Below are 27,656 nucleotides of genomic sequence, written 5' to 3'. Positions count from 1 at the left end.
TTTTATATTGTCAATCACGTCGCAAAAATTAGTACTTTTATGACGTTTGAAAAAAAATATTAAATTAAATTGCACCTTCCCTCCAGCAAAATCGTTCACAGCTCTATGGCGTCAACTGTCATTGCTTGTGGCTCCACCAATCAACAATTCTGAGAACCAAATTTCGTAGAGCTATGAATAATTTACTGCTGGATGTCGCACAAACTTTATGAAATATAAAATGTTTTCTACTAAAATTCACATTTATTTAAAAAAAATGTTATATGTGTGTTAGTTTTGATATTTTTGTATTATTATAGTTGTTCATTTTTGTTAATCACTTAAGATTCTTCAAAATAATTTAGAGAACCTGCAAATTAAGCTCGTATAATTAACGTTTAGTAATTATTTTTTAATTTTGCACCTTCCCACCAGCAAAACTTTGTTCACAGCTCTACAGCCTCATCTGTCACTGTTGTGGCTCCACCAAGGTTCGGAAGTAGTTAATTAAGACGTAATTTACCTGATTAACTACGTGTAGTTTTTCTTCTAAAACTACGTCTTATTCCGTTCATTAACTACATGAAAACTACGTTAATAAACTATATATTGATATTATGAATAATTTTGCTTTGTATGAGAAGTTTAAACAATATGATGTGAATGGCTATATTTAAAGCCATATTTCTTCTGTTTTCTTAAATGCATTATGTGTTTTCTAAAGCTTCAACTTATTATAACCTCACCTCAAACCTTTGATATTTGAAAGTTACATACATATGTTACATAAACTACATTAACTACATGTAATGTAGTTTATGTAGTTTTTAAAAGTAACATGTAGTTTTCCAAACCCTGGGCTCCACCCAATCAACAATCCTGAGAACTAAATTTCGTAGAGTTATGAATAATTTACCAAATGATGTCGCACAAACTTTATGAAATATAAAATATGTTCTACTAAAATTCACTTTTATTTTAAAAAATGTTATATGTGTGTTAGTTTTGATTATTTTGTATTATTATAGACCTTGATAAAAGGTACTATTTTGTTCATTTTCGTTAATCAACTAAGATTCTTCAAAACTATTTAGAAAACCTGCAAATAAAGCTCGTATAATTAACGTTTAGTAATTATTTTTTAATTATAAATCATTAAAATTCTTTGCAATCACTATACTTTCGTTATCGGTTACGCATAACTTAATAATTAATATATTTTTTTATCTGTAATATATTAAAATGTATTATCATGTGTAATAATGTTTGCGCTGCACAGGAAAGCAAGCTTTCTATTGGCTAAACATGGTTAATTTTTGTTGTTTCTATCTTTTCACAACCCTGAAAGATTCTAACCAAACTATTTTCATAAATATTTAATAAAAAAAAACACTTTAAACGTGTTAAAGAAATTATTTGACATTTGAATATATTTTTGTAGTAAGTGAATTCAATAAATATTCATCTATATTTGATATCAATTAAACGCTTACCCCTGCTTTTCCCCTATAAAAAATAATCGAGTTATGCATGCATAATCACGAAACTGTAACGATTACAGCCACTTATAATTACTAAATTACAAAACCAACCATTGCATATTAGTTGTTATTTATAAATTATTTGAATTTAGACATAACAGACCTAGTATTTGCAATAACAAGTGCAAGGATTATCAAGTACAGTTTGATAACTAAAGGAGCAGATGTTTCAAGTGTTGATAAAACACTAATTAGTATATGATTATTTTGAATAATTTAAATTTAAATAACTTAGATAACCAGAAACAGTGTAAAACGGTTCAGTAAAGCTTGTCAAAAATATCTGAGGTTACTTCGGGCAAAAAATAGTGTAAAAATGTGAAAAAATCAGTAATTCAATATTTGAAATTAAACAATCTCAAATAATAGTCTTTACTGGTTTTAATAAAAATAATAAAGCAAATATACTACAGGAAACAGGAAGTGTCGCCACTTTAATATAATCATACGATATATAAGTACATAGGTACATATACATGTATAATAGTTAAATAGCTAGGTCTTATCTAGAGATATCTTCTTAGAGATGCTGTACAATAATTCATTTAGACGTACGTCCTAACTGACAATGATTTAATGCCAACGATCTGAGTGGTTGCATAAACAAAAACGCTATTAACTTAACATTGAACGGGTAATTATGCTTGAGCAACAAGGAATAGAATGCGGAGTAGGGATGTACACATTATATCGATAGAACGAAATATCGACCGCTTATCAAATATCAGCAACGTATACAGGGTGGCGCCTCTCATATGCCGCGGAAGCTCCAAGGAGAACGGTAGTTTATATCGAAATCAAATTTTGGCAGCATATGTAAATTAACTGAAAGCATTTTATAAAAATATATAGAATTTTATAGGGTGTCCCCAAAAAAAGTTACACATCAAAGTTGTGTTTTTTTTAATGTAACACCCTATATATTAATTGATTTTCGGAAACTTTGTGAAAAAATTTGTGAATTTTGTGAAAATGAAGAGTAAATTTTAAATTTCGATAACAGCTACCTAAATTCTCACCTTGTATAGCCTGATATATAATTACAATAACCATTGTATGTTAAACCAAATTGAAATTTGACGTGAAAAGTTATACGGAGTGAGACAAAATTAATATGGAACATTAGTCACTTTTAAAGGCAAGTTACTCCTTTATTTTAAATGGAACACCCAGTATATTTTTCCGGTATTCAATGGGGAATTTATATATCTTCAAAATATCATTAAGGTTGCCTACCCCTCAGACAAATATTTTCCGAGATATTTTAATTTTTATGATTTTGCGTCAGCAAATCTTTTTTATTTGAAGAAATCTAGGGAGTGGCTGTGTGATATACTTGTTAATTTAACAAAAATTAAAGATTGTAGAGTAAAATACTCAACGGTAATAAAAAGATACACGTTTAAAACATATTTTAATTATTACAGAATTAAAACTAGATATATAAACCTATAATTATGTGACAAAAATTAGCTAGATGAAATCAAATGCTCAAAATGCTTCCTTTCCTATCCGTCTTTTAATAAATCTCTTAAAAAATTACAGCATGGTACACACAAGAAATTAAGAGACCTAGGAGAAGACCAAACCTGGGATGGGACTATGATAAGATATTAGCAGGGATAACTTGGGTGCGCATAGTCAACAATAGACAACAATGGGCCCAGCTACAAAAAGAGTATCTAAATATTTGAGAGAGGCTACACCATAATTGGAAATGGTTGAATTACCATCACAATTGTTCGCTATTTTCGTATAAAATCAAGCATATTAAACTATTTTGGAGATCTCCAAATTGATAGAAATAAAAGCTACTACGTGATGCCTATAGTACCATTTTGGACGCAAAATGTAGCAATGGTTTCTACAATTATTGTGTGTGTGGGGTTTGTTACGATAATTTATTACCAAACCAAACCAAATCGATACGAACATCATAATGAAACGCGTGTAACGTTACACAAGATTCATTAAAAAGTTCGTATCGAACGTGTATCATTCAAAATTTAATCTACGACGCGACACAAGGGACGATCCAAAGAGATTTGATTTAATTTAAAATATCAGAGATACCCTCATAAAAATTAAAATTCAAAATTATCAGGTGCCCATATTAGTCGACGCCGCGCCGTGGTAACCGTGCTTGTTAATTGTTTCCATTTTGACTTTGAGAACTCAATTATTGATGTTCAAGTTTGTGTTAAACGTTCAGTTTTAGCAAGAAATAATATTAATATGGGTGATTCTGATTCTGAAAGTGTCCCTTCGGATATTGAGGGCATTGCCCAAAACGTTGTCGATTCCCTACTTCCCGAAAAATCAAGACAAACGTACGAGCAAGCCTATGTAAAACTTGAATTTAGTGTAAAGGGAAAGGAATTAAGAATAGTAGTAACGAAAAGGTTCTCCTGGCATATTTTGAACATCTTTCAAAAAACAGGAAGGTTTCATCACTTTGGGTATATTATTCCATGCTACGTTCGGTTATCAGTGAAGAAAAATACAGATATTAGTAAGTACGTCCATTTAATTGCATTTCTAAAAAGAAAATCGGAAGGATTTCGACCAAAAAAATCGAGAATTTTAAGAAAAGAAGACATAGCTCGTTTTTTGTTGGAAGCTGATGATAAAACTTATTTCCTGACAAAAGTTTCATTGATAGTGAGACTTGCGGGAGCCTGCCGGCGTATCGAGTTGACAAATCTGCAGCTGCAAAATGTTAAAGATGAATGACAATGCATTCATGTCATTATTCCATTTACGAAAACAAAAATATCAGGAGATTTTTTATGATATTTTATTTATTTTAGATTTTAATGAATATGGTGGATACGGTTGGCAGATATATAACTATGCGGTTTGGTTTGGTTATGTATATATTTAATATGCGGGCAAGCAACACAGAGCATACTCGATTTTTTGTGGGGTACAGAAATGGAAAATGTATTAAGCAACCCGTTGGCATTAATACTTTAGGGAAAATGCCGTATAAAATAGCATTGTTCCTAAGTCTTCCAAATCCACAACAATACACTGGACATTGTTTCCGTAGATCGTCTGCGTCATTGCTTGTAGATTCAGGAGTGGATTTATTAACTGTTAAAAGACATGTTGGTTGGCGCTCTAACACAGTGGCAGAGAGCTATATAGAAAATTCCAAAGAAAATAGGAAAAAAGTGTCATGTAATATTTTGGGTAACATTTCTGGCAATGATGGGTCTTCAACAAGTTCATGCACTCATGAAATAAATTTACTTTCTAAAAATTCAACTCACCTGTCATCGTCTGGAATTAATTTAACCAATTGTACTGATATTATAATTAATGTTTACAATAAATAAACGTATTTAGGTACCTTTTTTTGCTTGTTTCTTATTTTAAAACTTGCGTGTTATTATGAATTCATAATAGCACTAGTGTTATTATGAAAGCCATAATGGCATCCAAATGACAATGTTAAATGTGTCATAATGACATTGTCGTAGATTAAAAAAGTATTTGAAGCATTATTCTCTCAAATATCGACCTTTTTTTTTAAATCGACGTCCCTAATGCGTAGTCGATTTGAAAGTTCGATATCTATTTAGAGATGCATTTCGGCTTGCTTTACGTGAACATATTGAAGGGAAAAACTTAATCCCACATGTGCTAGACAGACAGACTGTTCCTTGTTCGAATTGAGAATAATTTAAGGTAGATGCTGCGCCCACATGTTTAATTTTTTTCTCTAATGAAAAATGGTTCCTAGTAGGGACGTCCGCCAGTATCGATAAATCAAAATATCGATATTTAAAGATATGTATCCATTATAAAATATGTATAAAAATATTGTACCAATTTTGTGAAACTTGTAAACGTTTATTCGAATTCCAGCAATTTTTAGCAGTACCTTACACACACGGTGTCATCATCCAAAAAGACCGACAGAAAATACGCTTTCCTGTGATTAAAATGGCAGACAATAACTGTCACTGTCATGTATCCTCTCCTTGAATAGATTTTTTTATAAATTTCGAGATAAATTACATATGTAGCTTGTCTTATAGAAAAGAATTTACTGTAAAAAGTTTAATAAACTCAATATTATACAGGGTGGTCATAAAAATATGATAAAAATTACATCCAGAAAATTATAAAAAATGGACTATTTTAAATGAAAACCACCATTGTTGCTGTTTGTTTTATTTAGCGTAAAATATAAGAGCAATTTTGTAATTTCCAGACTTGACATTAGTGATGTTAATATTTCAGAAATTTTTGATTGTTGCAGGAAATTTCTGAAACTTTCGGAGACTTTCGGAAATTTATGAAATATTAGGAAATTTTACAATTTTACATATTTTTTGTCGATACAATAAAGGAATAAATTAGATAGACATTTGATACCAACATGTAAGTGGAAAAAAAAACAATAAACATAATATTAGTTGTTATATTTTTAATAAACAATACATAACCTATAAAAGTCATTAACATAACCCATAACAAAAATCATTTGGTAACATTTGTATTTTGTGCATAAACCACGAACTATGACTATGAATTTAAAAAAAAACAAAAAAGCACGAAATATAAATTTAAAAAACGTAAAACACAAATAACTGAATTATTCTATTCGGGAATATCAGGGCGCCGAGCTGGTCCCATCTTCATAGGGTATTATAGTAGTAGTAGTACTGTCTTCGTCAGTTTCTATTTCCAAATCAGATATATTTGATGTACCATCTGGTTCTGATTCTGAAGGATAGACCACTACCTCCACGAGTTCTAGTGGTTCTGGAGGAATTTCATGTTGTTGAATATCATGCTCCATATCCATTTTGTTTTTGTAGTAATAATTTATTGTTATAAGCTATATACGAACATTATTTTACCGGCTCTTCGTGCAGTTAAGCGATTCCTTTTTTTAGTATGGATAAAACTGTAAGTACTGAAACTTCTCTCTGTGGCTGCAGATGACGTTGGTAAAGACAGCAGAGCAACAGCTAAATATTTCAACTGAGTATTTTTACACATTGCTTGCCACCAACTTAGACAGTCTACATTTTTCACTGACATCCAAACGTAGTCGAGAGCCCATAAACCCGATTTGGCGCAATAATTTGTTACATCTGTAAAAATGGCTTATTATTGACAAACTGAGGATGATTGTTGGTGATATTGTTGATAAATTCCATAGCGGCTATGCATTCTTCATTGTTAAGGTGCACTCTAAGGAAACAGGGGTCCAAGAAATTCGCGGCAAAATGCATTGGTTCAAGAGCCATAGGTTTTTTTTATTTTGTGAGGCGGAGAAGCATTCTTTTTCTTCTGACTTAAGAATCGGCATACTTGATACACTTTCGTTAATTTTTTTCTCGATATCTTGAATTTTGAAAAGAAATTTCTTGCAAAATTCGGATTTTTCCGAATATTCGCGATTTCGCGAAGTCAATTTTCGCGAAGTCAATAACTCGGAAACGGTTGGTTTGAGGTAAATTATGTGTATTTCGATTTTTTCTTAGAATTGAAGGTAGAATTGAAATATGCAGTAATATACAGGGGGTTCTATTTAAAAAAATGAAACTTTGATGTGCCACGACTTTATGACCAACCCTGTATACTTAAATTTATTACTCGCCAATAGATTTTTAAAAACCCTATAACTTTTGTATTTAACTTTTTGCGGTACCTCCTATATTTTGCCTACTAATCGACCGTTTCCATACATAACAGCAACCCTGTATAGTTGCTAGTCTATGTAGTAGATGTATAATATATACAAAAGAACGAAAAGATTAATTGGCCTAGCCCTCAACAACTCGTCAATTTTTGTTCATTCACTCAAAAGAGTATCTAAATGTGAGGAAGGCTACACCATAAACTGGAAATGGTTAAATAAGCTCAAAATGATGATGATCATGACTCAAAAGAGTTGATTTTTACATGCTCGCTATGTTCTTTAAGTAATTCAAATATTTAGAGATACCTATCTTGCGAAATTTTATCAGACCGACAAATTTTATTTGATGTTTATCTGAGGCAATATTGATCTAATATTTTTCATTCTAAATTATGATGATGTAAATAATTATTATCGTTTTTTCATATTCACCTGTGTTTCCAATATATGTTTATGTGTGAGTACCAAAGTAGCTATGCTTAAAATGTGATAATACTGCATTAGTGCAGTTCTAGATATCATTTATTTTTGTTGTGATTGCCTACACAAAATAGTAAAAGAATAATTTTTATTGTTAAAAATTTATTTTTTGACAGATTAACAACATTTTCTCCTTTTTTATAACAAACTGTCAAAATAATTTAACAAATATCAAGTTAGGAGGTAGTTAGGAGTAAAATGGAGATTAATTTTTCAAATTTATCGAAATGTTGTTTGTGTTGCCATAGAAACACAACAAAATAGAGCCCTATGATTGGGCTATTAAGTATTGATATAAATAAAGATATAAATAGATGTAAATAGATGCTGCTTGTTCAATAAAATTCAGCTATTTTTCTTATTTCTGTCAGAAATCATTACCATCCCAAACAATCCATTACCATAGCAACAACCTTCCTTCATACGAAAATACAAAATAGAAAGTAGCAAAATAAGTACCGAGGTATACATGATAATTAATAAAGATACTCTCAGAGATGAATGATAGTACTTGGAACGCGAGATTTTCTTTTCTGTTGCAGGCTTTCTGGGTTAAGAACCTATTTTCCAGCCATTTTACCTCCGTTTTACACCTGAATCTACCTGAAAAAGCCCTTCAGGTGACCCTGTTGCTCCCAGAAACCCTTTGTAGTCACCCTTATTCCTAGAAGAAGCTTGTTTTTTAAACGTCTACCCTTTATCGATTGCTCTATTCTATTTATATATCGAATTTTTTAATCCCTACTGTTTTATCGATAAAAAACTAATGTTTTTGGGGCAAATTTAAGAGTTTTGTGTCTCGTTATCAGAAACCTCGGAGTGTGCTATATGAAAATATCGATTTTTGAAGACAAAAACAAACCTTGTCTAGGCAAGAGCGGTGTGAATATCGGTTTCCTCCTGATATTGCACTGGTAACATTCACTATAAAATCGAGAATGTTCACAATAATTCACCAAGAACACGCACAAATCTCGAAAAAAGGTAAAGTTTCGATTTCGATCGAGATAAACTCACGAAACCGACAACATCCACCACTAGCAAATGGTCCGGATTTACTGAATTGAAAATTTAATGAAAAATTGAAATCTGGCCGTTTAGTTCACGTACTGTCCGCCCAGATGGCGCAGCTAATGGTGTTGATTCGAGAAGCGCTACATAGATGGCGCAAAAGTACCGAAATATATTTAAATATTGCTAAATAAAAATATATTGGTTTATTTTTCGTATATTTTGCGTTATTACTGGTTTTATTAATATTTATAATTAAATAAGTCATTTATCCAACAAACAAGAAGCATAATCCTTATTTACAAGGTAAAAAACATAATAAATATTTTCTCTGCATATAGACACATTAATATTAATTAATAATTTATTTACCTTATTTTGTTGAGGATTCTTATTGTTATGTTTAGATTTTTAGATTAAAATAAAGGTAATATCATAAATAAAATTTATATTGCAGTGACAAACCTGGAGAAAAATTTTAGATTGCAAAGATATTTTATAATGCACACATTCTTCACGATTCCTCGTATTTATAGTTTTTTATACAAATTAGAAAATTAGGTAATTAAATAAAAATAATTAAATTAGTAATTCAGTATACAGGGTGTGTGTACTCCATATCAGGCTTTCTAGTTGAGATTTCACTGCTATTTATTCAGTAAGGTATACGAACAATTAATTATAGCACACAAAGAATATATATAATTTTAAAAATATTGCTGTAGATATACAGGGTGATTCAAAGAAACTACATTTTACTCAATGGAATGAAGTGAATAATGTTGTTTTCTTTGTTAAATCTGACAAATGAGACAAATAAATAAGGTTATAAGAACTTTATTTTTGTAAACATTTCTTGTAGGTAGGTACCATTCTATTGATTACAGTAGCATATTTTATATAATATAGATATAAAATTATAAATGTCTTATGTAATTATATGCACTATGTTTTTGTTGGTCCTTCTTAATGGTAGGTACTAGAATTAGAGGTAAAAAAATAGAACATACAGGTATTTTTTATTATAATTAAATTCCTTGATTTATTCTTACAAAAAAGTCTTATTCGTTAACCATCCAGATGTCTGATGTACAGTCTCCTCCAGGGTATCTACAAATAAAAAAAAAATAATTTAATTAAAACTAAAAATAATCCTGAAAATATTTTCTGTCATTTTTTGACAGATTTTTTTTACCTCATTTCGTGTGGCAGAATTGGACCATCTTCGCCTCCGGAAAAATCAACCAGAAACGTCTCATCCAACTTCATGCCTCCATTTTCCGTATCAATATCAAATTTAACTATCCTCCCGCCTTCTTTCACTGTTTCTGGATAGAATTCTTTGTCCCAAGGCGAAAAAAAACTTGTACTTACATATAACCTGAAATTACCAAAAAATATTTATTAGAAAAATAAGTTATAGACTGTGTAGAATATCTCATATAAGCATTTCCCATCCAACGCTTTTTAGAAAAAAGCTAAACAAGCCTTTATTTAAAGAAGACTTAGAAATTATTCACACGGATGCACTATGGTTTCTATAAGCTAATTTTTTGGCCAAAATACATATTTTAGACTCACTGTATATGGACTTTTTTTGTAAGTGGAATGCAAGCAGATATACAAATTAAGAAGACCACATGCATATACAGGGTGTTTCAAAACAAATGCGAAAAACTTCAGGGGGTGATTCCTTGTTCAAAATAAAGGGTAGTTTGCTTCATAAACGTTGGGTCAAAAGTCAACCATTAGGGAGATATTGCCGTACAAAGATGGCGGAAAAATAAGGTTTTTATTTTTTATCTTGAAAACGAAAAGAGATAGACTAATAAAATTTTATGGAAGCATTACTGTTATGAAAACACACTTTCTGGTAATTTTTTCACTCTTTTAAAATGAGTGGAAGGGGTTGAAGTAAACTACCCCTATCATTCTTGTTAACGAAATTTAAAGAAAAATCTTATCAAACACATGCAAAAAAATTAATTTGGATAGTTTAGTTTGTTTAGAAACTTTTTTATCTCTTGTATTTTTTTGATAAAACTCACCGATTTGAAATTAAAAAATAAAATGTGAAGCATTACATGTCAGGACAAAAAACATTTTCTGATAAAGAATCTAGTGGGCTGCTGTAATTTTTTCAGGAAAAAATCTAGTCGGCCGCTGTTACTTTTTAGGATGTTCCTAATATTATTTTATTTGACATTACTCTACTGCAATACGTTATTATCTAGATGATTATTATTATCGTTATTATCGCTAGATTATTAATCTAAAAATGTTTTTTGTCCTGACATGTAATGCTTTACATTTTATTTTTAATTTCAATCGGTGAGTTTTATCAAAAAAACACAAGAGGTAAAAAGTTTCTAAACAAACTAAACTATCAAATTAAAGCATTTGCATGTGTTTGATAAGATTTTTCTTTAAATTTCGTTAACAAGAATCATAGAGGTAGTTTATTTCAACCGATTCCACTCATTTTAAAAAGTAAAAAATTACCTGAAAGTGTGTTTTCATAACAGTAATGCTTCCATAAAATTTCATTAGTCTATCTCTTTTCGTTTTCAAGATAAAAAATAAAAACATTATTTTTCCGCCATCTTTGTACCGCGATATCTCCCTAATGGTTGACTTTTGACCCAACGTTTATAAAGCAAACTACCCTTTATTTTGAACAAGGAATCACCCCCTAAAGTTTTTCGCATTTGTTTTGAAACACCCTGTATATTTGTTTAGTTTTCATTTTTATTCCTTATCAGCATTTATATTTAGACGTTCTAGTGAAGTATTTGTGTCTATTCAGTTGTTTGGTTTGGTGCCTTCAATTAATAGACATTTAAGAACAATATCCAGTGCTTTGGAATCCAAGGGATGGATTATACTATAATAAAGTTAAGAAGTTTGATGCTTGGAGGCAGATAGATGAGATCATGGGATGTGCTTCTGGTGAAGCAAAGAAAAAAATTGAAAGTCTTCTGGTAAGTTTCAGAAGGGAGAAGGCGCAAATTATAACGAATATAACAATAAAGCTTGTTTTTTTAATGGAAAGATTTGGCAAATGTCACATGATTTCTAACCTAGCTGTAAAGAAGCAATCACGTGAAAAATGTCAAATTTTTATTAAAAAAAACAGGCTTTACAGCTTGTTTTTTATTTACTGAACCATACAACTGAACGTGGGAATACAGCGAACGCAACAAGCACTCTGAACATCGCGGTCTTTTCCTTATTGAGTTCGTTCGTGCGCGCTCGGCTCGCTTGGTTCGTTCGGACCAAAATGCTCTTAGTGAGTACGCACCTTAATAGACTCTTAAGGTCGCTGTGATTAACAACCGATGAACTCATTCTATATTCTACGTCATTTACCTTTTTCCATCCAATGACAACTGCAACATTTGAGGCGCTCCATAGAATCGTTTTCCTTTAATGATTACAGGATCGGGCTGAGTCGGCATCTCTGGATCATCCAGAACTTTTATCTTGGAATCGGATAACAGCTTGCCACCTAGGTATAACCGACCGATCAGTTTTGGATGCTCTCTGTCAGTTATGTCGTACTGCCTGACGTCACCGTGGAACCAGTTGCTTAAGTACAGAAATCGGTCATCCAGGGAGATGATAATATCGCTGATCAAACCTGAATTAAAGAAAAAAACGTTATGTACAGGGTGGGTCAAATTGGACGCTTTTAAAGGGAAAAAACTAATATCGGTGTCTGGAGCTCAATTTTTATCAAAAACATGATGTTGAAAACAGCACATCGATATCTGTTACCGTTTCGGGGTGTTCTTCAAAAATGTGCATTTTTAACAAATCGCTGTAAGTTTTTTGCTATGGAAAATTTCCTATTTTTATAAACACATTTCCAAAGCACCTTTTTACGTACGTAGAATTTAACGGTTTAAGTATACTTTTTTAAAAATAATAATTAAGAGTTAATAAAGAGTTATCAACAGAAAATTTGATTTTTTTTGGGACGCCCTGTATATTTTTAATTAAATGAAAAGAACTTAAAATTACCTTTCCAAAAATATAGCACACTCGATATTTTGTTATAATCCCTTTCGAAATACAGAATTTTTAAAAGTTCGCCACTTTTAACTAGTAGGCTTTGGACCCCTTATTGATGATCAGCCCCTAATATGGAACTCGAAGACATATTTTTCCAGCAAGACGAGGCACCACCTCAAAACACTGAAGTTACCAGCTAACTTTTACAGTCAATTTCGATAATAATTGATTAGCTAACCAAGATACCAGCCGGTGGCCGTGGAGGCCGCCGGACTTAGTGCCTGGATTCTATCTTTGCGAAAAAATAATGGTTGTTATTTTCAAATTGCCTGTATAATCTAAACAAGAATTAAAAGTACTTAGCTGTTATGCGAGGTTATCTTTCACCCCTATTGAGTTAATAAATTCCGCGAGAAATGTTCAAAAACGGTTTGTTATAATCCCTTTCGAAATACAAAATTTTTAAAAGTTCGCCACTTTTAACTAGTAGGCTTTGGACCCCTTATTGATGATCAGCCCCTAATGGAACTCGAAACCATATTTTTCCAGCAAGACGAGGCACCACCTCAAAACACTGAACTTATCAGCTAACTTTTGCAGCCAATTTCGATAATAATTGATTAGCTAACCAAGATACCAGCCGGTGGCCGTGGAGGCCGCCGGACTTAGTGCCTGGATTCTTATCTTTGCGAAAAAATAATGGTTGTTATTTTCAAATTGCCTGTATAATCTAAACAAGAATTAAAAGTACTTAGCGGTTATGCGAGGTTATCTTTCACCCCTATTGAGTTAATAAATTCCGCGAGAAATGTTCAAAAACGGTCCCGTCTGTCCATAACAGAAGACGGTCGACATATCGAACACCTGTAGCAAAATCTAATGTCTTGGTTTACTATTAATTTTTATTGTTATTAGACATAGTTTAAATGTGTTGATATTGTAGATATCTCTAAAATCATAGTTTTGACAACTTAGTTATTGTAATGTCCTGGACATATCCTGGAAATTTATTTGGGAAATATGTACGTTTCACACTTCAAATATAAAGTGGATGGCATGGCGTCACTTTTAAGTTATCTAGTTGTTGCAATAGAAAAATAATCCAAAATAACAAAGGTTGGTAAGGGTTAACTAAAAACAGCCAATTTTCGAGTTATCTAGTTGTAGTTTTGAGGTGGCGAATATTCATTTCATAAAAGTAAACATTATTCTTACTTGAAATGTATTTTTCTATCCACCCAGTGACTTTTTTCTTTCCAATTTTTATGACATTGTCTGCTGCCCATGTACCATCGGGTTTCTTATAGAATCTGTAATACCAACAGAAAAAGATGTATGTATAAAAATACTTTTTTAACTCATTGAAAGGTAAAAAAGTAAACAAACTAAATAAACCAACTTTCCCAAGTCGTCACCAAGTTTTTCAATTTAGTTAAAAAGAATATTAGAGGTTTAGGGGTAGTCTTTTTCTACACTTCCCATTCTAAAACACACTTATATAGTGTTTTTATACTAGTAATAATCCCATAAAACTGCTATACCCTATATAACTTTTAGATTTTAAAAGAAAAAATTAAATTATAATTTTTCCGCCATCTTTATACCGCATAATGATTAACTTTTGACCGAACGTCTACATTACAAACCACCTTATATTAGTACCAAGGAATCACCCCTTAAAGTTTTTCGTACTTGTATTGACACGCCCTGTATAAAACAGATATTCGTATTTTTCTCTGTAAATGTTAATGGATTTATTCTAAAATTGGGTTTTATTAAAATTCATTCACCATTTTGTCAAAAAAAGCAGTTCCAGATTTAAAGGGCCCTCTATACACTTAACGATTTACCTGTCAGGTATGACGGATTAAAAACTAGACTATACACTGGAATTTTTGCTTCTCGCTTTAACATATCAATAATATACAGCATCATCAAAAAAACGGTATCGAGTTGGCTTAGAAATAACGAACGTTTGCCATTTAATAACAGCCATCTTCATTTCGAAGGCAACTCTGACGCAGTTTTTTTCTGATCGTATTTTATTGTAAATATACTGTATTGTAATCGTATTGCATATCACTCATCATAATATATTATAGAGAGATGAAAATTAGACAAAAAAGTCTACTTATACAGGGTGAGTCTTAAATAAGTGCAAATATTTTTATAGGTAGTATATTTCGACCCTAGAAACACATCTATGAGGTTTTTTTCGCGAAAAATATTTTTGAATATTTTTTAACTTAGTGAACTTACCTAAAGACCGATGATCCTGCAGCACAACCGACATACCCTTGACTTTCTTTGGGATTGTGCAAGAATCTGACTTCTAAAGGAGTTATACCATCTACACCCAAATCTAAAATACTTTTATTATCAGTATCTCAAATACCAATATGAATTTTTCGAATAAATGCATACATCATTGGTTTTGGGATCTTGGAAGATCTTAAAATATTTAATAAAAATCCAGTGCCATATTTAAAAAAAGAAAGTTGATGATAGCAGCTTAAAAGCGAAATGTCGGTCAATCACCATTTTGCAGCATCAAAGTAGTTTAATTTAAAATATCAGAAATATCCTAATAAAAATTAAAATTCAAAATTATCAGGTGCCCATATTAGTCGACGCCGTGGTAACCGTGCTTGTTGATTGTTTCCATTTTGACTTTGACAACTCAATTATTGATGTTCAATTTTGTGTTAAACGTTCAGTTTTAACAAAAAGCAAAAAATAATATTAATATGGGTGATTCTGATTCTGAAAGTGTCCCTTCGGATATTGAAGGCATTGCGCAAAACGTTGTCGATTCCCAATTCCCGAAAAATCAAGACAAACATACGAGCAAGCCTATGTAAAACTTGAAGATTGGTGTAAAGGGAAAGGAATCCAGAATGGTAGTAACGAAAAGATTCTCCTGGCATATTTTGAACATCTTTCAGAACATAGGAAGGCTTCATCACTTTGGGTATATTATTCCATGCTACATTCAGTTATATCAGTGAAGAAAAATACAGATATTAGTAAGTATGTCCATTTAATTGCATTTCTAAAAAGAAAATCGGAAGGATTTCGGTCAAAAAAATCGAGAATTTTAAGAAAAGAAGACATAACTCGTTTTTTGTTGGAAGCCGATGATAAAACTTATTTCCTGACAAGTTTCATTGATAGTGGGACTTGCGGGAGCCTGCCGGCGCACATAGGTCATTTTATGTATTTTAGGAATTAATAAATAAAAAAATTGAATGTCGAAAAAAATATTTTGTTATATTTCATCTTGGAGCTAGGGCCCTATAGATATTATTTCTGCAATATTATATTTTAATATTAACAAAGGTGGCCATGGCGAGAATGACAATATCAAAGTTTGTTTGAATTATTTTGTATTGTAAAATTACTGTCATTAGTTCATAAAGTTTAGAATTTTATTGTTACGAATAGAAAGTGAGTTTAAAAAGAAGTGTTGTGTTATTGTGTACCATAAGGTAAGATTTATTATTAAAAAAAATAATATCCGTGTAAAAAGCTTGTGACTTGGCGAAAAGATACAATGTTTTAATAATAAGAAAAACATAGGTTTTTTATCATAACCTTGTATTTAAAAAGGTTCATAATTCAGGATTTATACAGATTTATTTCAAGAACATTTTTTTCGTATTCACAATCTTTTTATCGATTAATCTATCCTAAATTTAGCTGCCAAGATGTGCCAAGAGAATAAATATATATTGTTTTAGGTACCATGTCAATAGAAAAATCTCTCTTGTTTTCTGCTTGGTGTGAAGGCAATTCTTTGAAGGAAAAAAATGCATCTGTTTTGCGATTTGTTCTGAATACGCTAAATTTAGGGCAACATGATGGCGAGGAACATTATAATGAAATAGTGAAAATTATTAAAAAATTATATTATTATTATTATTACTCTTTGTTTAAATGTGTGGGAGCACGGTCATATAAGGAACCACTCATCAAAGAGGTTCTTAATTTACTTCGAGGGCGTACTTTACAGGCATCAGAGTTAGGACAAAATGATGAAAATATTCAGGATGATGATGATCATTATTGATGATTGAATATTATTGTTACATACATTTCTCTAGTAAAATTGTTTTATTATCATATTTATTTATATTTGTTAAATTTTTTAGGTTCTTTTTTCATTGTTCAAGCTAATTTTTACTTTCAATTACTAATACAGTACATCTTCTGTAAACCTTCTAGATACTAATAAATTCACTTACAAAAAAGTAAGGAACTACAGTTTTTGTTTGAGTTCGATATAACAAAATGAAAAAAAATAATATATTTCGTAAGACACCCTGTACAAGCATAAAATGAAAGAAAATATCATTATTCAACGCATTTATTTATTTTCTTACCAAACAAATTATTTTTGTTTTAAAAAATAATTTAAATTTTATAAGCATTATTTATTACCGCTTAAATTGGCGAAAATGACCTATGTGCGGCGTATCGAGTTGACAAATCTGCAGCTGCAAAATGTTTAAGATGAAGGACAATGCATTCATGTCATTATCCCATTTACAAAAACAAAGATATCACGAGATTTTTTTTATAACGAAAGGGAACGTTGAAGGAATAAATATGGTGGAAATGGTTCGAAGATATATAACTATGAGGCCAAGCACCACAGAGCATACTCGATTTTTTGTGGGGTACAGAAATGGAAAATGTATTAAGCAACCCGTTGGCATTAATACTTTAGGGAAAATGCCGTATAAAATAGCATTGTTCCTAAGTCTTCCAAATCCACAACAATACACTGGACATTGTTTCCGTAGATCGTCTGCGTCGTTGCTTGCAGACTCTGGAGTGGATTTATTAACTGTTAAAAGACATGGTGGTTGGCGTTCTAACACAGTGGCAGAGAGCTATATAGAAAATTCCAAAGAAAATAAGAAAAAAGTATCATGTAATATTTTGGGTAACATTTCTGGCAATGATGGGTCTTCAACAGGTTCAAGCACTCAGGAAATAAATTTACTTTCTAAAAATTCAACTCACCGGTCATCGTCTGGAATTAATTTAACCAATTGTACTGATATTATAATTAATGTTTACAATAAATAAACGTATTAAGGTATCTTTTTTTGCTTGTTTCTTATTTTAAAATTTGCGTGTTATTATGAATTCATAATAGCACTCCATAATGACATCCAAATGACAATGTTAAATGTGTCATAATGACATTGTCGTAGATTAAAAAAATAAATGCAATTGTGAATATTTGGTTCATTTTTAAACTTTTAAGGTAGCATTTTGATCACCCTGTACATTTATATAAGCTTACCAATGGTTTGAATTAATTCTTTTTTGCTCCAAGAATAGAAGTTCAAACTTCTACCATATGCCTCAGGATCGCTGGGGTTATCTGCATTATATCCTTTCTTCCATACCCTTGGCGCACCCCATTCGGAAGATACCATGATATCGTGGTAAGGCTGGTACCAGAAATCATAGTTAAACTTGGCAGCCTTGCCTTTAACCCACGTACCTTTAAAATGTGTAATTGTGAACCCTTAATATTCACATTAAACCTTGCCCCAAAGACGATTCATTTCCCATTTAATTTACATGGGAATTAGCCACTTTTTGCAAATATTTTTTTTTCTCCCGATCTTGTTCTCTCGCAGCCATGACAATTACATATTCTTATACAGAATTGAACGCTCTACAAAAAAGGTTTCTTACAATTTTCCGATAAACCTACTCCTTCAAAAGTTATTCGCGGCTAAAGTTAACCACTCGGTAAATTCCTAAATTTTTTAACTTTTTTGAAAAAATTATAATTATTTTTGAAAAATTTAATCTATTATTTGAAAAAAAGCAATTTTCATGATACCATGATAAACAATTTTGAATTATGGAAAACAACTGAATGCATGCCAGGTTGTTAATTCTAATATTTATTATTTTTGAGCTTGTATTCTTTTGCAGTGCTTAATTAACTAATTTTAAGTAAGTTCGGTAAATTTCTGTTATTTTTCTAACATTTTTTTTTCTGCTGAGTTGAAGATTTGAATTTATTTTTACAACAATTCTTGCCAACATACAAAAAAAAATCAAAATCCAACTAATCCAACTTTTAAAAACCTAACTAAGAATGTTTATTAAAATAAATCAGCTATTATACTAGTTGCTATGTTATGATTTAAAGTTCATTAGACTTGAAGATTTCTTAATTCCCAACCTTAACACCATCAGAATTTTATAGTTTTACAGTAATAGATTAAATTTTTCAAAAAAAATCATAATTTTGTCAAAAAAGTTGAACACTTTAGGAATTTACCGAGTGGTTACGTTTAACCGTGAATAACTTTTGAAGGAGTAGGTTTATCGAAAAATTGTGAAAGACCTTTTTTGTAGGGCGTTCAATTCTGTACAAGAATATGTGATTGTCATGGCTGCGACAGAACAAGATCGAGAGAAAAAAATTATTTGCAAAACGTGGCAAATTCCCATGTAATTTTAATGGAAAATGAATGAATCGTCTTTGGTTTAATGTGAATATTAAGGGTTTAAAATGGTCTGTTATTGTTTTTAGACAATAAACTAAAAATTTAGAGGGCGTCCTGAGAGAAAAATGACCAACTTGGTAAATAACGGACACCCCCCCCCCCTAATCGTGATATTAAGTATCTTTTCCTTACCTTTCACAGTAAATGTTTTACTATCTAGCAAAACAAAGTCACTTTTGGCGTTTCCCTCATTGTCTCCCATACAGGAGATCATTATATCTCCAGATGCCAAACAATGTGTGGTATGGAGAGCAGTACAATCAACCTTGTTGACTTCCTCGGCCTCTATAATCTATAATAATAAATAACAAAATTATAAAAATAATGTATTTAGTAATAGAAGAGTAATTAAAAGTTTGTTTCCGATTTGTTTCTGATATGTCGACAATATTAGGTCGAGAATGTCGACAATGCCATGTCAAGAATGTAAAATAGGTCGACAATATTGGCGAATTAGTGTTTTATTTTGCTGTGTAACTCTATACTCAACCTTATAAAAAGATGGTGCCCTAGGATTGGTTCCAGTATCCACCACGAATATCCGATTGGACAACAAGCTAGGCAGTATCAACTTGTCCCTTTTACAACATGTGCTATTTCCATGGCAACTGGAACAGATGTTCCACCCGCTGTGATGCAGTTCATCGTTGGAAGCGCCTGTTCTCAATCTGTGAATGATCTGGCAGTAGGTGGGTGATTCTGGATCGACGTCCACTGTTGCCAGAACATCCCCTGCCGGTTTCGTTAAGTCCGGTTGGACACAACAGACGTAGAGGATCTGTTCTCTGGGTCCATTGAGAATTGCGTCTTGTGGTGAAGCGTATCCAGGACCTTAAAATGCAAAATGGACAGATATGAGGTTGTTGATTTAAACGAAAATATATACCGGGTGCGTCTCAAAAGTGACTCACCCCCTATAACTTTTTTATTTCTTCAGATAAAAAAACGAGATTTGGCATGTTAATATATGACATAAATTAGAACTGATGGACGTATTCAATTGTTTTTGGTCACTTCCTGGTTCACCGGAAATGATTACAACTTTTGATTTTCAAATGGCACCCTCGGTTTTTTTGCTTTATTCGAAAGAAAATAACATTCGGAATTGAATGACATATCATATGTCAACTTTTGACATTTTCGCATATGGTTTATTTGAAATTATAACTTCCGGTTCGTAACGAAAATTTGACTCGAAATACCAAGTGTGTGGTATCAAATTATTCGTAAAAAAATGCTTTTTCCAAAGATGCTAATGAGCCACCCTTGTTCCATTTGAAAAAAATGAGATACATATAATTAAAAATACGATTTGAGCATTTTCTAACTGGCCACGACAAAAGACAGTAAAAACATTAGACGATCAAATCTATTTTTCCAAGGCTTCTTGAATAAGAATTAGTGTTTTTAACATAACCATGGCACTCTAGATTGAATTTTAAAATACGATTTTTTATTAAGCGAGAATGTCAAAAGTTGACATACGATATGTCATTCTATTCAGAATGTCGTTTTCTATCGAATAAAGTAAAAAAATACCGAGGGTGCCATTTAAAAATCAAAAGTTGTAGTAATTTCCAGTGAAACAGGAAATGACCAAAAACAATTGAATACGTCAATCAATCCTAATTTATGTCATATACTAAAATACAAAATCTCGTTTCTGTATCTCAAAAAATAAAAAAGTTATAGGGGTGAGCCACTTTTGAGACGCACCCGGTATAGCTGACCCCGAATGCAAATTTTAAATAACAAATAATGATTTCTAAATGTTCTTTAAAGATAATATATTTTTCAGGATAAATCTAAACAAGATATTAGCATGCTATTAAAGAAATATTCATTTATTATTTATTTTCTATTTGTATTTTTATCTATTTGATTAGAAAAGTTAAAAACTTTTAAAACACTACAGAAATTTGGAATGGAAGAAGTCATGAAATTGCAGCAAAATAACGTGGAACACCATATACAACATAGTATTTTTATTATTATTTATCACAGATAAGCGAGAATGTGTGTTAGTTATTAATATGATTTTAAAGTTATTTTATATTTAAGTAAATATTATAAAAATAAATATTAAATTTACCGCTATTTGGTGCCATTTATTATCTTGTTTTTATCACTTAATAACAAAATTGACGCGCACTTGGCAACACGACTTGGTTCAGACTAAAAATGTTTAACTGTATGTAAATGAAGTATTCCAGTGATCCGCATAGAGATGTGCTCGAAAGAGAACGTTTTACGATGCGCTGTCGGAGATGAGAAATCAGTACGGATCTCAGAGAAATAAGTATACGAAGAGGAGCTGTAGAATAATTTTTTAATGTATTTTTACTGTATATCGCAGAAATGACATTGTCTAATGAAACGATAATTGATTTAATATAGTTTCAAATTTAATTTCAACATAATGATGTTGCAAATGGCATAAAGCAATGCTATTCATAAAATATCGTTCCTCCATATTTACGTATGTCTCTTACGCAGCTTAGCGTGATTACAAATGATATATAAACCATTAATACAATCTTGTAGTAATATTTTGTAACGTTTTTAGTTCGTTACATGTCTTTTTTATATATATTATATGATGTCTGGGGCCTATCATCACCGGATTCCCTCTCGTTCAAGCCGGATAGTTATTTGGCACGCTTGGCGTAATTTTTACGTTCCCTAGTCGCCAACCCTGCTATCGTTTCACTGTTCTGTGGAGGCGCGCGCTGTCAAGATCCTTGTCATATGTCAAGGCGCCTCTCTGCGTTTTAACCTCACTTTGTTTTTGGCCACGGTTATACATCCTGCTTTAAAAAATGGCAATTTAAATAAAAGAAACAAAATCTGAATACAGCTGCCATTTAAGCGTGCTACAGGAAAGATGAGTTATTATCTTTAAGATTCGATATTATTTCTGAATATTTTTAGGGGTGAGTTTTGATGTCCCCAACTTGGAACTGGAATTTCCCCTGTATTTCCCTGCTTATCGCACGTCTAACGTCCCTTTCTTCAACTTGTCATGCCAGAATTGTTGGCGTTGAGTGGGAAGTTAACAGGATCTTTGTTTATTCATTGAGCCACTTAAGGAAGTTATATATAATAGTATAGATTATTTATTTTGTTTATTAGTACCTTTTATCTATTTCTTATTGTAAACAAGAGTTTCATATTTTAGGTCTCAAGGTACGGACTATTTACAAGGTACGGGCATTATCCATAAGGTCCTAGTAGTTCCAAGGTACGGGTAGTGTCCCCTTATTATTGCCACAGTATGGATGTAGCGTAAGCTCCATGCTGCTCCATCAGTATGGATGTAGCGTAAGCTCCATGCTGCTCCATGCTGTAGTGATTCATGGTGTCCTCTCATATTCTGGCCCCTTTGTTGTTTTGGCCAACCAGGATCGCTTCTCGACAGACAGTACAGAGATGCAAGCCCACCTCACTCTGTTACTGTTTGAAGTAAGATTACATAAAGAATAGCTAAGGTGTAGATTTAGGGTTCTAGTTTTACATTTAACATCTAAATGATTTTCAGTCTTAAACAGTACCGTACATTTTAACATCGTACAGACTATATTTAGTGGTTAGTATTATTAAGAACATTCATGTCGATTTAATATTTAAAATATTATATTATATCTGTAGGTTTCATTACATATGTATTGTAATGGTATTTTATATTCATAGTATATTTAGTACAAATAAATATTAACATTACCACTATTTGTTGACATATAACTTGTTTTAATAATTATTAACAAAATTGTACAATGCTATCTTCGGCATCACAGCCTGGTCTTGAATAAATATAGTCATTAGTTTTAGTATGTATATGAAGCAAAATGAACTATTCCAGTGATCCGCATAGAGATATGCTCGAAAGAGAATGTTGTACGATGCGCTGTTGGAGATGAGAAATCAGTACGGATCTCAGAGAAATAAGTATACGAAGAGGAGCTGTAGAATAATTTTTTAATGTATTTTTACTGTATATCCCAGAAATGACATTGTCTAATGAAAAGATAATTGATTTAATATGGTTTCAAATTTAATTTCAACATAATGATGATGTCTTTCTCTGTACATGCCTGGCGCCCAATATTTGTATTTTTTTGTTTATTGTTATTGATTAGTTTTCTCTCTAGTGAAATACCTTACCCACGACTGCTCTCCGATGAAAAGCTGCCGTTCGCAGTGGTAGTTGTTTAAAAAACGCTACAATTTTATGTTTTTTCTTCTTCAACTTCACTAAACTCAAATTTATTTCATCAGTATCTACCATGGGTGTACAAAATACGAAAATATACAGCTAGGGCCATAAGTATGTTGATATATTTTATAGCAAAACAGTTGAGAGATAACCATCACTATATGGTATGATTTCCTACCATCACCATATATACACACCCCGGAAAAGTCTAGGGATATTACAATTTTATCCAGCCATCGTCAGTAATTTTATTATTTGCATTTCTGATATAATAAAATTAAAATAAACAAATAGTTTACAGGACATATTGGAAATAAAAATGCGAAATTTACCGAATTTTTCAAATTTACCTTGATTTTTATTGAACTCAAAAAAATACACACATTTTTTTTTTATTCTGGGAATTAAAAAAAAAAGATAAAACCATTTTTACTTAATAAAGGGTATGGCCTCCTCTACTGTGCATTACAGCCCTACATCGTTTCTCCATGATCCTGATCAGGTTGTCGATCTCTTCTTGAGGTACAGCCTGCCACGCTGCATTCACGGCCCGAACCAGATCCCTACGAGTTTCACGAGGCATACCCATTCTCAAAATTCTTCTTTGGACCGCGTCCCATACGTGCTCGATGGGGTTGAGGTCAGGAGATTGTGCCGGCCAGGGTAATATGTTTAATTGATGAGCATTGATAAACTCACTTACCACTTTGGCTGTATGAGGCCGTGCATTGTCATGCATGAGAATGAAGTTTCTCCCAAAATCATTGGTATATGGTAACACGACAGGCTCAAGAATTAAATCACGATATGTGATTGCTGTTGGAAACCTTTCAAGAAAAACGAGATCGGTTTTTCGGCCTAACTGGACTCCTCCCCAGACCATAACTGTTCCACCTTGATAAGGGTGCACTTCCTGAACAAGATCCAACCGAATAAGATTTCCCGGTTCTCTCCATACCCTAAGCCTTCTCGAATCCGGATGAATTCAAAGCGTGACTCATCCGTGAAGAGAAACATTGGCCCATTGTTCATTCGACCACTGAACATGATCTTGAGCCCACAAATATCGTACCTCTCGATTTCCTCTCATTAAGGGTTGAGCTCTCCAGGGGCATCTGCTTCTTAAGTTGACCTCTCTTAATCTATTGCGAACAGTGTCAGGACTAACGGTTACATTATGTGTTTCCTGGAAAATTAAACTAAGATTCTGGTGCTGTAAGAGTCGGTCGGCGTCGAGCATTTAATTGTAAAAATGATCTTGCTGAGGGGTAGTAATGCGATGTCGCTTTGTGTGCCTTTAAGCAACATCGCCACTTTCACGGTAGCGTGCACTTAATCGCGATATAACACTTTGCGTTGTATTTAATGCTTTAGCTACGTCGATTTGGCGCATTCCAGCTTCAAGCATACCCATGGCCCTTAGCATTTCGTCTCTGTTAAGATGTCTACGCTCCATAATGTCGTTTAATACTAAACAGAGTTATTTGAATGAATTCTGGCCAGTTATCATAAAAACATAGCCAGTACAGGTTAAATTCGAACAGTTGATGGTAGGTGCTTTTATACATTTGACAAAAAATGCACCAAACACTTCTGCAAATATCCCAAATTTGGAAATAACTAGTGCGACTACTTCGTTTCAATCGAAGTAGAAAGAATCGGCCTACAAATATGGGGTTGTTTATTCAAAACATTTATTTTTAACTTTAATAAAATGATATCCCTAGATTTTTCTGGTTTGTGTATTTTAATAATAATAATAACATAACCTCTTTTGCAAGTTCAACCAGAAGCCAGAAACACCCTGTATATGTGAATTTAAAAGATAAATAGTGCTGGAATAAACATCTTTCCGGTGGGACTTTCACTTTAATCTCATTTTTAGTTTATTGACAGCAATAATATAGGTAGTTTCCTTATAGGTACCTACATGCCATTGACTTCAAAAATAACAGATCACATTCATTTTATTTTATGTTTTCTAAGATATCAGTTACTTTCACTGTGTCGAATCTATTCCATTGAACCTTTTTACTTACAAATGAGTAGTGATGTTGGTAGCGAATATTTCCATTCAAATTTTGCAGGAAGTTTCAGAAATTTCCGAAATATTCGGTCCCAAAATCGCGAATATTCGCAAAAATCCGAATTTTGCAAGAAATTTATTTTCAAAATTCAAGACATTGAGCAAAAATTTAACGAAAGTATGTCTATTCTTAAATCAGAAGAAAAAGAATGCTTCTCCGCCTTACAAAATAGAAAACGTATGGCTCTTCAACCAATGCATGTTGCCGCGAATCTCTTGGACCCCTCTGTTTCCTGGGAGAGTACCTTAACAATGAAGAACGCATAGCCACTATGGAATCTATCAAGAATATCAACAACAAACATCCTCAGTTTGTCAATAATAAAGAAGCCATTTTTACAGATGTAACAAATTATTGCGCCAAATCGGGTTTATAGGCTCTCGACTACGTTTGGATGTCAGTTAAAAATGTAGACTGTCTAAGTTGGTGACAAGCATGTGTAAAAATACTCAGTTGAAATACATATTTAGCTATTGCTCTGCTGTCTTTACCAACGTCATCTGCAGCCACTGAGAGAAGTTTCAGTACTTACAGTTTTATCCATACTAAAAAAAGGAATCGCTTAACATCACAAAGAGCCGGCAAAATAATGTTCGTAGCCCATAACAATAAATTATTACTACAAAAACAAAAAGTGGATATGGAGCATGATATTCAACAACATGAAACTCCTCCAGAACCACTAGAACCCGTAGAGGTAGAGGTCCATCCTTCAGAATCAGAACCAGATGATACATCAAATATATCTGATTTGGAAATAGAAACTGACGAAGACAGTACTACTACTACTATAATACCCTCATGAAGATGGGGACTGAGCCTGGATATGAAGATAGGCCTGGAAAGTATTCTGGAATAGAATAATTCAGTTATTTGTATTTTACGTTTTTTAAATTTATATTTCGTGCTTTTTTGTCTTTTTTTTTAAGTTCATAGTCATAGTTCATGGTTTATGTACAAAGGACAAATGTTACCAAATGATTTTTGTTATGTGTTTTGTTTATGAATTTTATGAGTTATGTATTGTTTATTAAAAATATAACAACTAATATTATGTTTATTGTATCAACAAAAAATATATAAAATTGTAAAATTACCTAAAATTTCATAAATTTCCGAAAGTTTCTGAAAGTTTCGAAAATTTCCTGCAACAATCAAAAATTTCTGAAATATTAACATCACTACAAATGAGTATCTTAGGTACTTATTGCTTTTAAAATATGGAATATGTCATAAGAGCAATGTACAAAATAAAAAGTTAATTTCCTCCCGTTGTGAGACGCAAAAATCACAAAAATAGAAAAGAAAAAACTACATATTTAAAATTTTTAAATTCAGCTATTCAAGAACACTTTATTTTTTAGCAGATATACGTCTATTATAAAACTTTGACGTTCCGTTGATAAACGATATTCATCACATAATTATCAAAATTATTAAGATATATTTTATTAAGTACTAATAACTTGTTCAGTTTTTTTCCATAACTATTACTCTCATTTTACTGGGTGCGTCTCAAAAATGGTTCACCCCTATAACTTTCTAATTTTTTCAGATAAAAAAACGAGATTTGGTATGTTAATATATGACATAAATTAGGATTGATTGACATACTAAATTGTTTTTGGTCACTTCCTGTTTACCGGAAATGACTACAACTTTTGATTTTTAAATGGCACCCTCGGTATTTTTTTACTTTATTCGATAAAAAATAACACACTGAATAGAATGACATATCATATGTCAACTTTTGACATTTCGCATATTATGGTTTATTTGAAATTGTAACATGCGGTTCATAATCAGCCATTTCTTATTCCACACTAGATTGAAATTGCTACGATTTGTTTTTAAGCAAAAATGTCAAAAGTTGACATATGCTATGTAATTCTATTCAGAGTGTCCTTTTCTATCGAATAAAGTAGAAATATACCGAGGGTGCCATTTAAAAATCAAAAGGAAAAAAAAGGTGTTAAGATGTTGACATACATTCACATGAAGTTTATTCTTAGAATGGGCTCAAGGGGAATCGCCTCCTTAAATATTAGCATATCATTAAGGAACACCCTGTATACTCATATACACATAATATATGAATATATTAACAATTTAAAGGCTTGGCAATGA

General features: G+C 31.9%; 2 protein-coding genes across 3 annotated transcripts in view; both read right to left on the bottom strand.

Annotated features, from left to right (window-relative positions):
* The window catches only part of LOC115890200 (ADP-ribosylation factor-like protein 4A), a 45,483-nt gene extending 36,781 nt beyond the window's left edge, over positions 1-8,702 (bottom strand). Inside the window, exon 1 of the mRNA XM_030910360.1 lies at positions 8,525-8,702. The gene's annotated coding sequence lies outside the window, so the exon portion shown is untranslated. The remainder of the gene's footprint in view (positions 1-8,524) is intronic.
* A 792-nt stretch (positions 8,703-9,494) lies between these two features.
* On the bottom strand, positions 9,495-21,436 carry LOC115890082 (methanethiol oxidase). 2 transcript variants are annotated; one of them, XM_030910214.1, is made up of 10 exons: positions 21,322-21,436; positions 19,720-20,060; positions 19,362-19,521; positions 18,002-18,205; positions 14,947-15,049; positions 13,903-13,997; positions 12,043-12,313; positions 9,869-10,054; positions 9,726-9,783; positions 9,495-9,652 (listed from the first exon to the last, which is right to left on the bottom strand). In XM_030910214.1, the coding sequence occupies exons 1-9, from the start codon at positions 21,335-21,337 to the stop codon at positions 9,735-9,737; spliced, it is 1,425 nt and encodes a 474-aa protein (XP_030766074.1). In that variant the 5' UTR covers positions 21,338-21,436; the 3' UTR covers positions 9,495-9,652; positions 9,726-9,734. The 2 variants fall into 2 exon arrangements, with proteins under 2 accessions (XP_030766074.1, XP_030766073.1); XM_030910213.1 differs by having other exon boundaries at positions 9,495-9,783.
* Positions 21,437-27,656: the final 6,220 nt, after the last annotated feature.

This window comes from Sitophilus oryzae, unplaced genomic scaffold (genome assembly GCF_002938485.1).
Source record: "Sitophilus oryzae breed Bouriz unplaced genomic scaffold, Soryzae_2.0 scaffold_85_pilon_pilon, whole genome shotgun sequence".
Lineage (NCBI taxonomy): Eukaryota > Metazoa > Arthropoda > Insecta > Coleoptera > Curculionidae > Sitophilus > Sitophilus oryzae.
The sequence above is the reverse complement of the archived record's forward strand: the minus strand, read 5'-3'. Positions and strand labels throughout refer to the sequence as shown.

Coding starts and splice junctions, on each gene's coding strand:
- LOC115890082 (XM_030910213.1), bottom strand. Junction 13,998..14,946: donor GCAGGATCATCGGTCTTTAG/GTAAGTTCACTA, acceptor TTGGTATTACAG/ATTCTATAAGAAACCCGATG. Junction 10,055..12,042: donor TTGTCATTGGATGGAAAAAG/GTAAATGACGTA, acceptor TGGTAATTTCAG/GTTATATGTAAGTACAAGTT.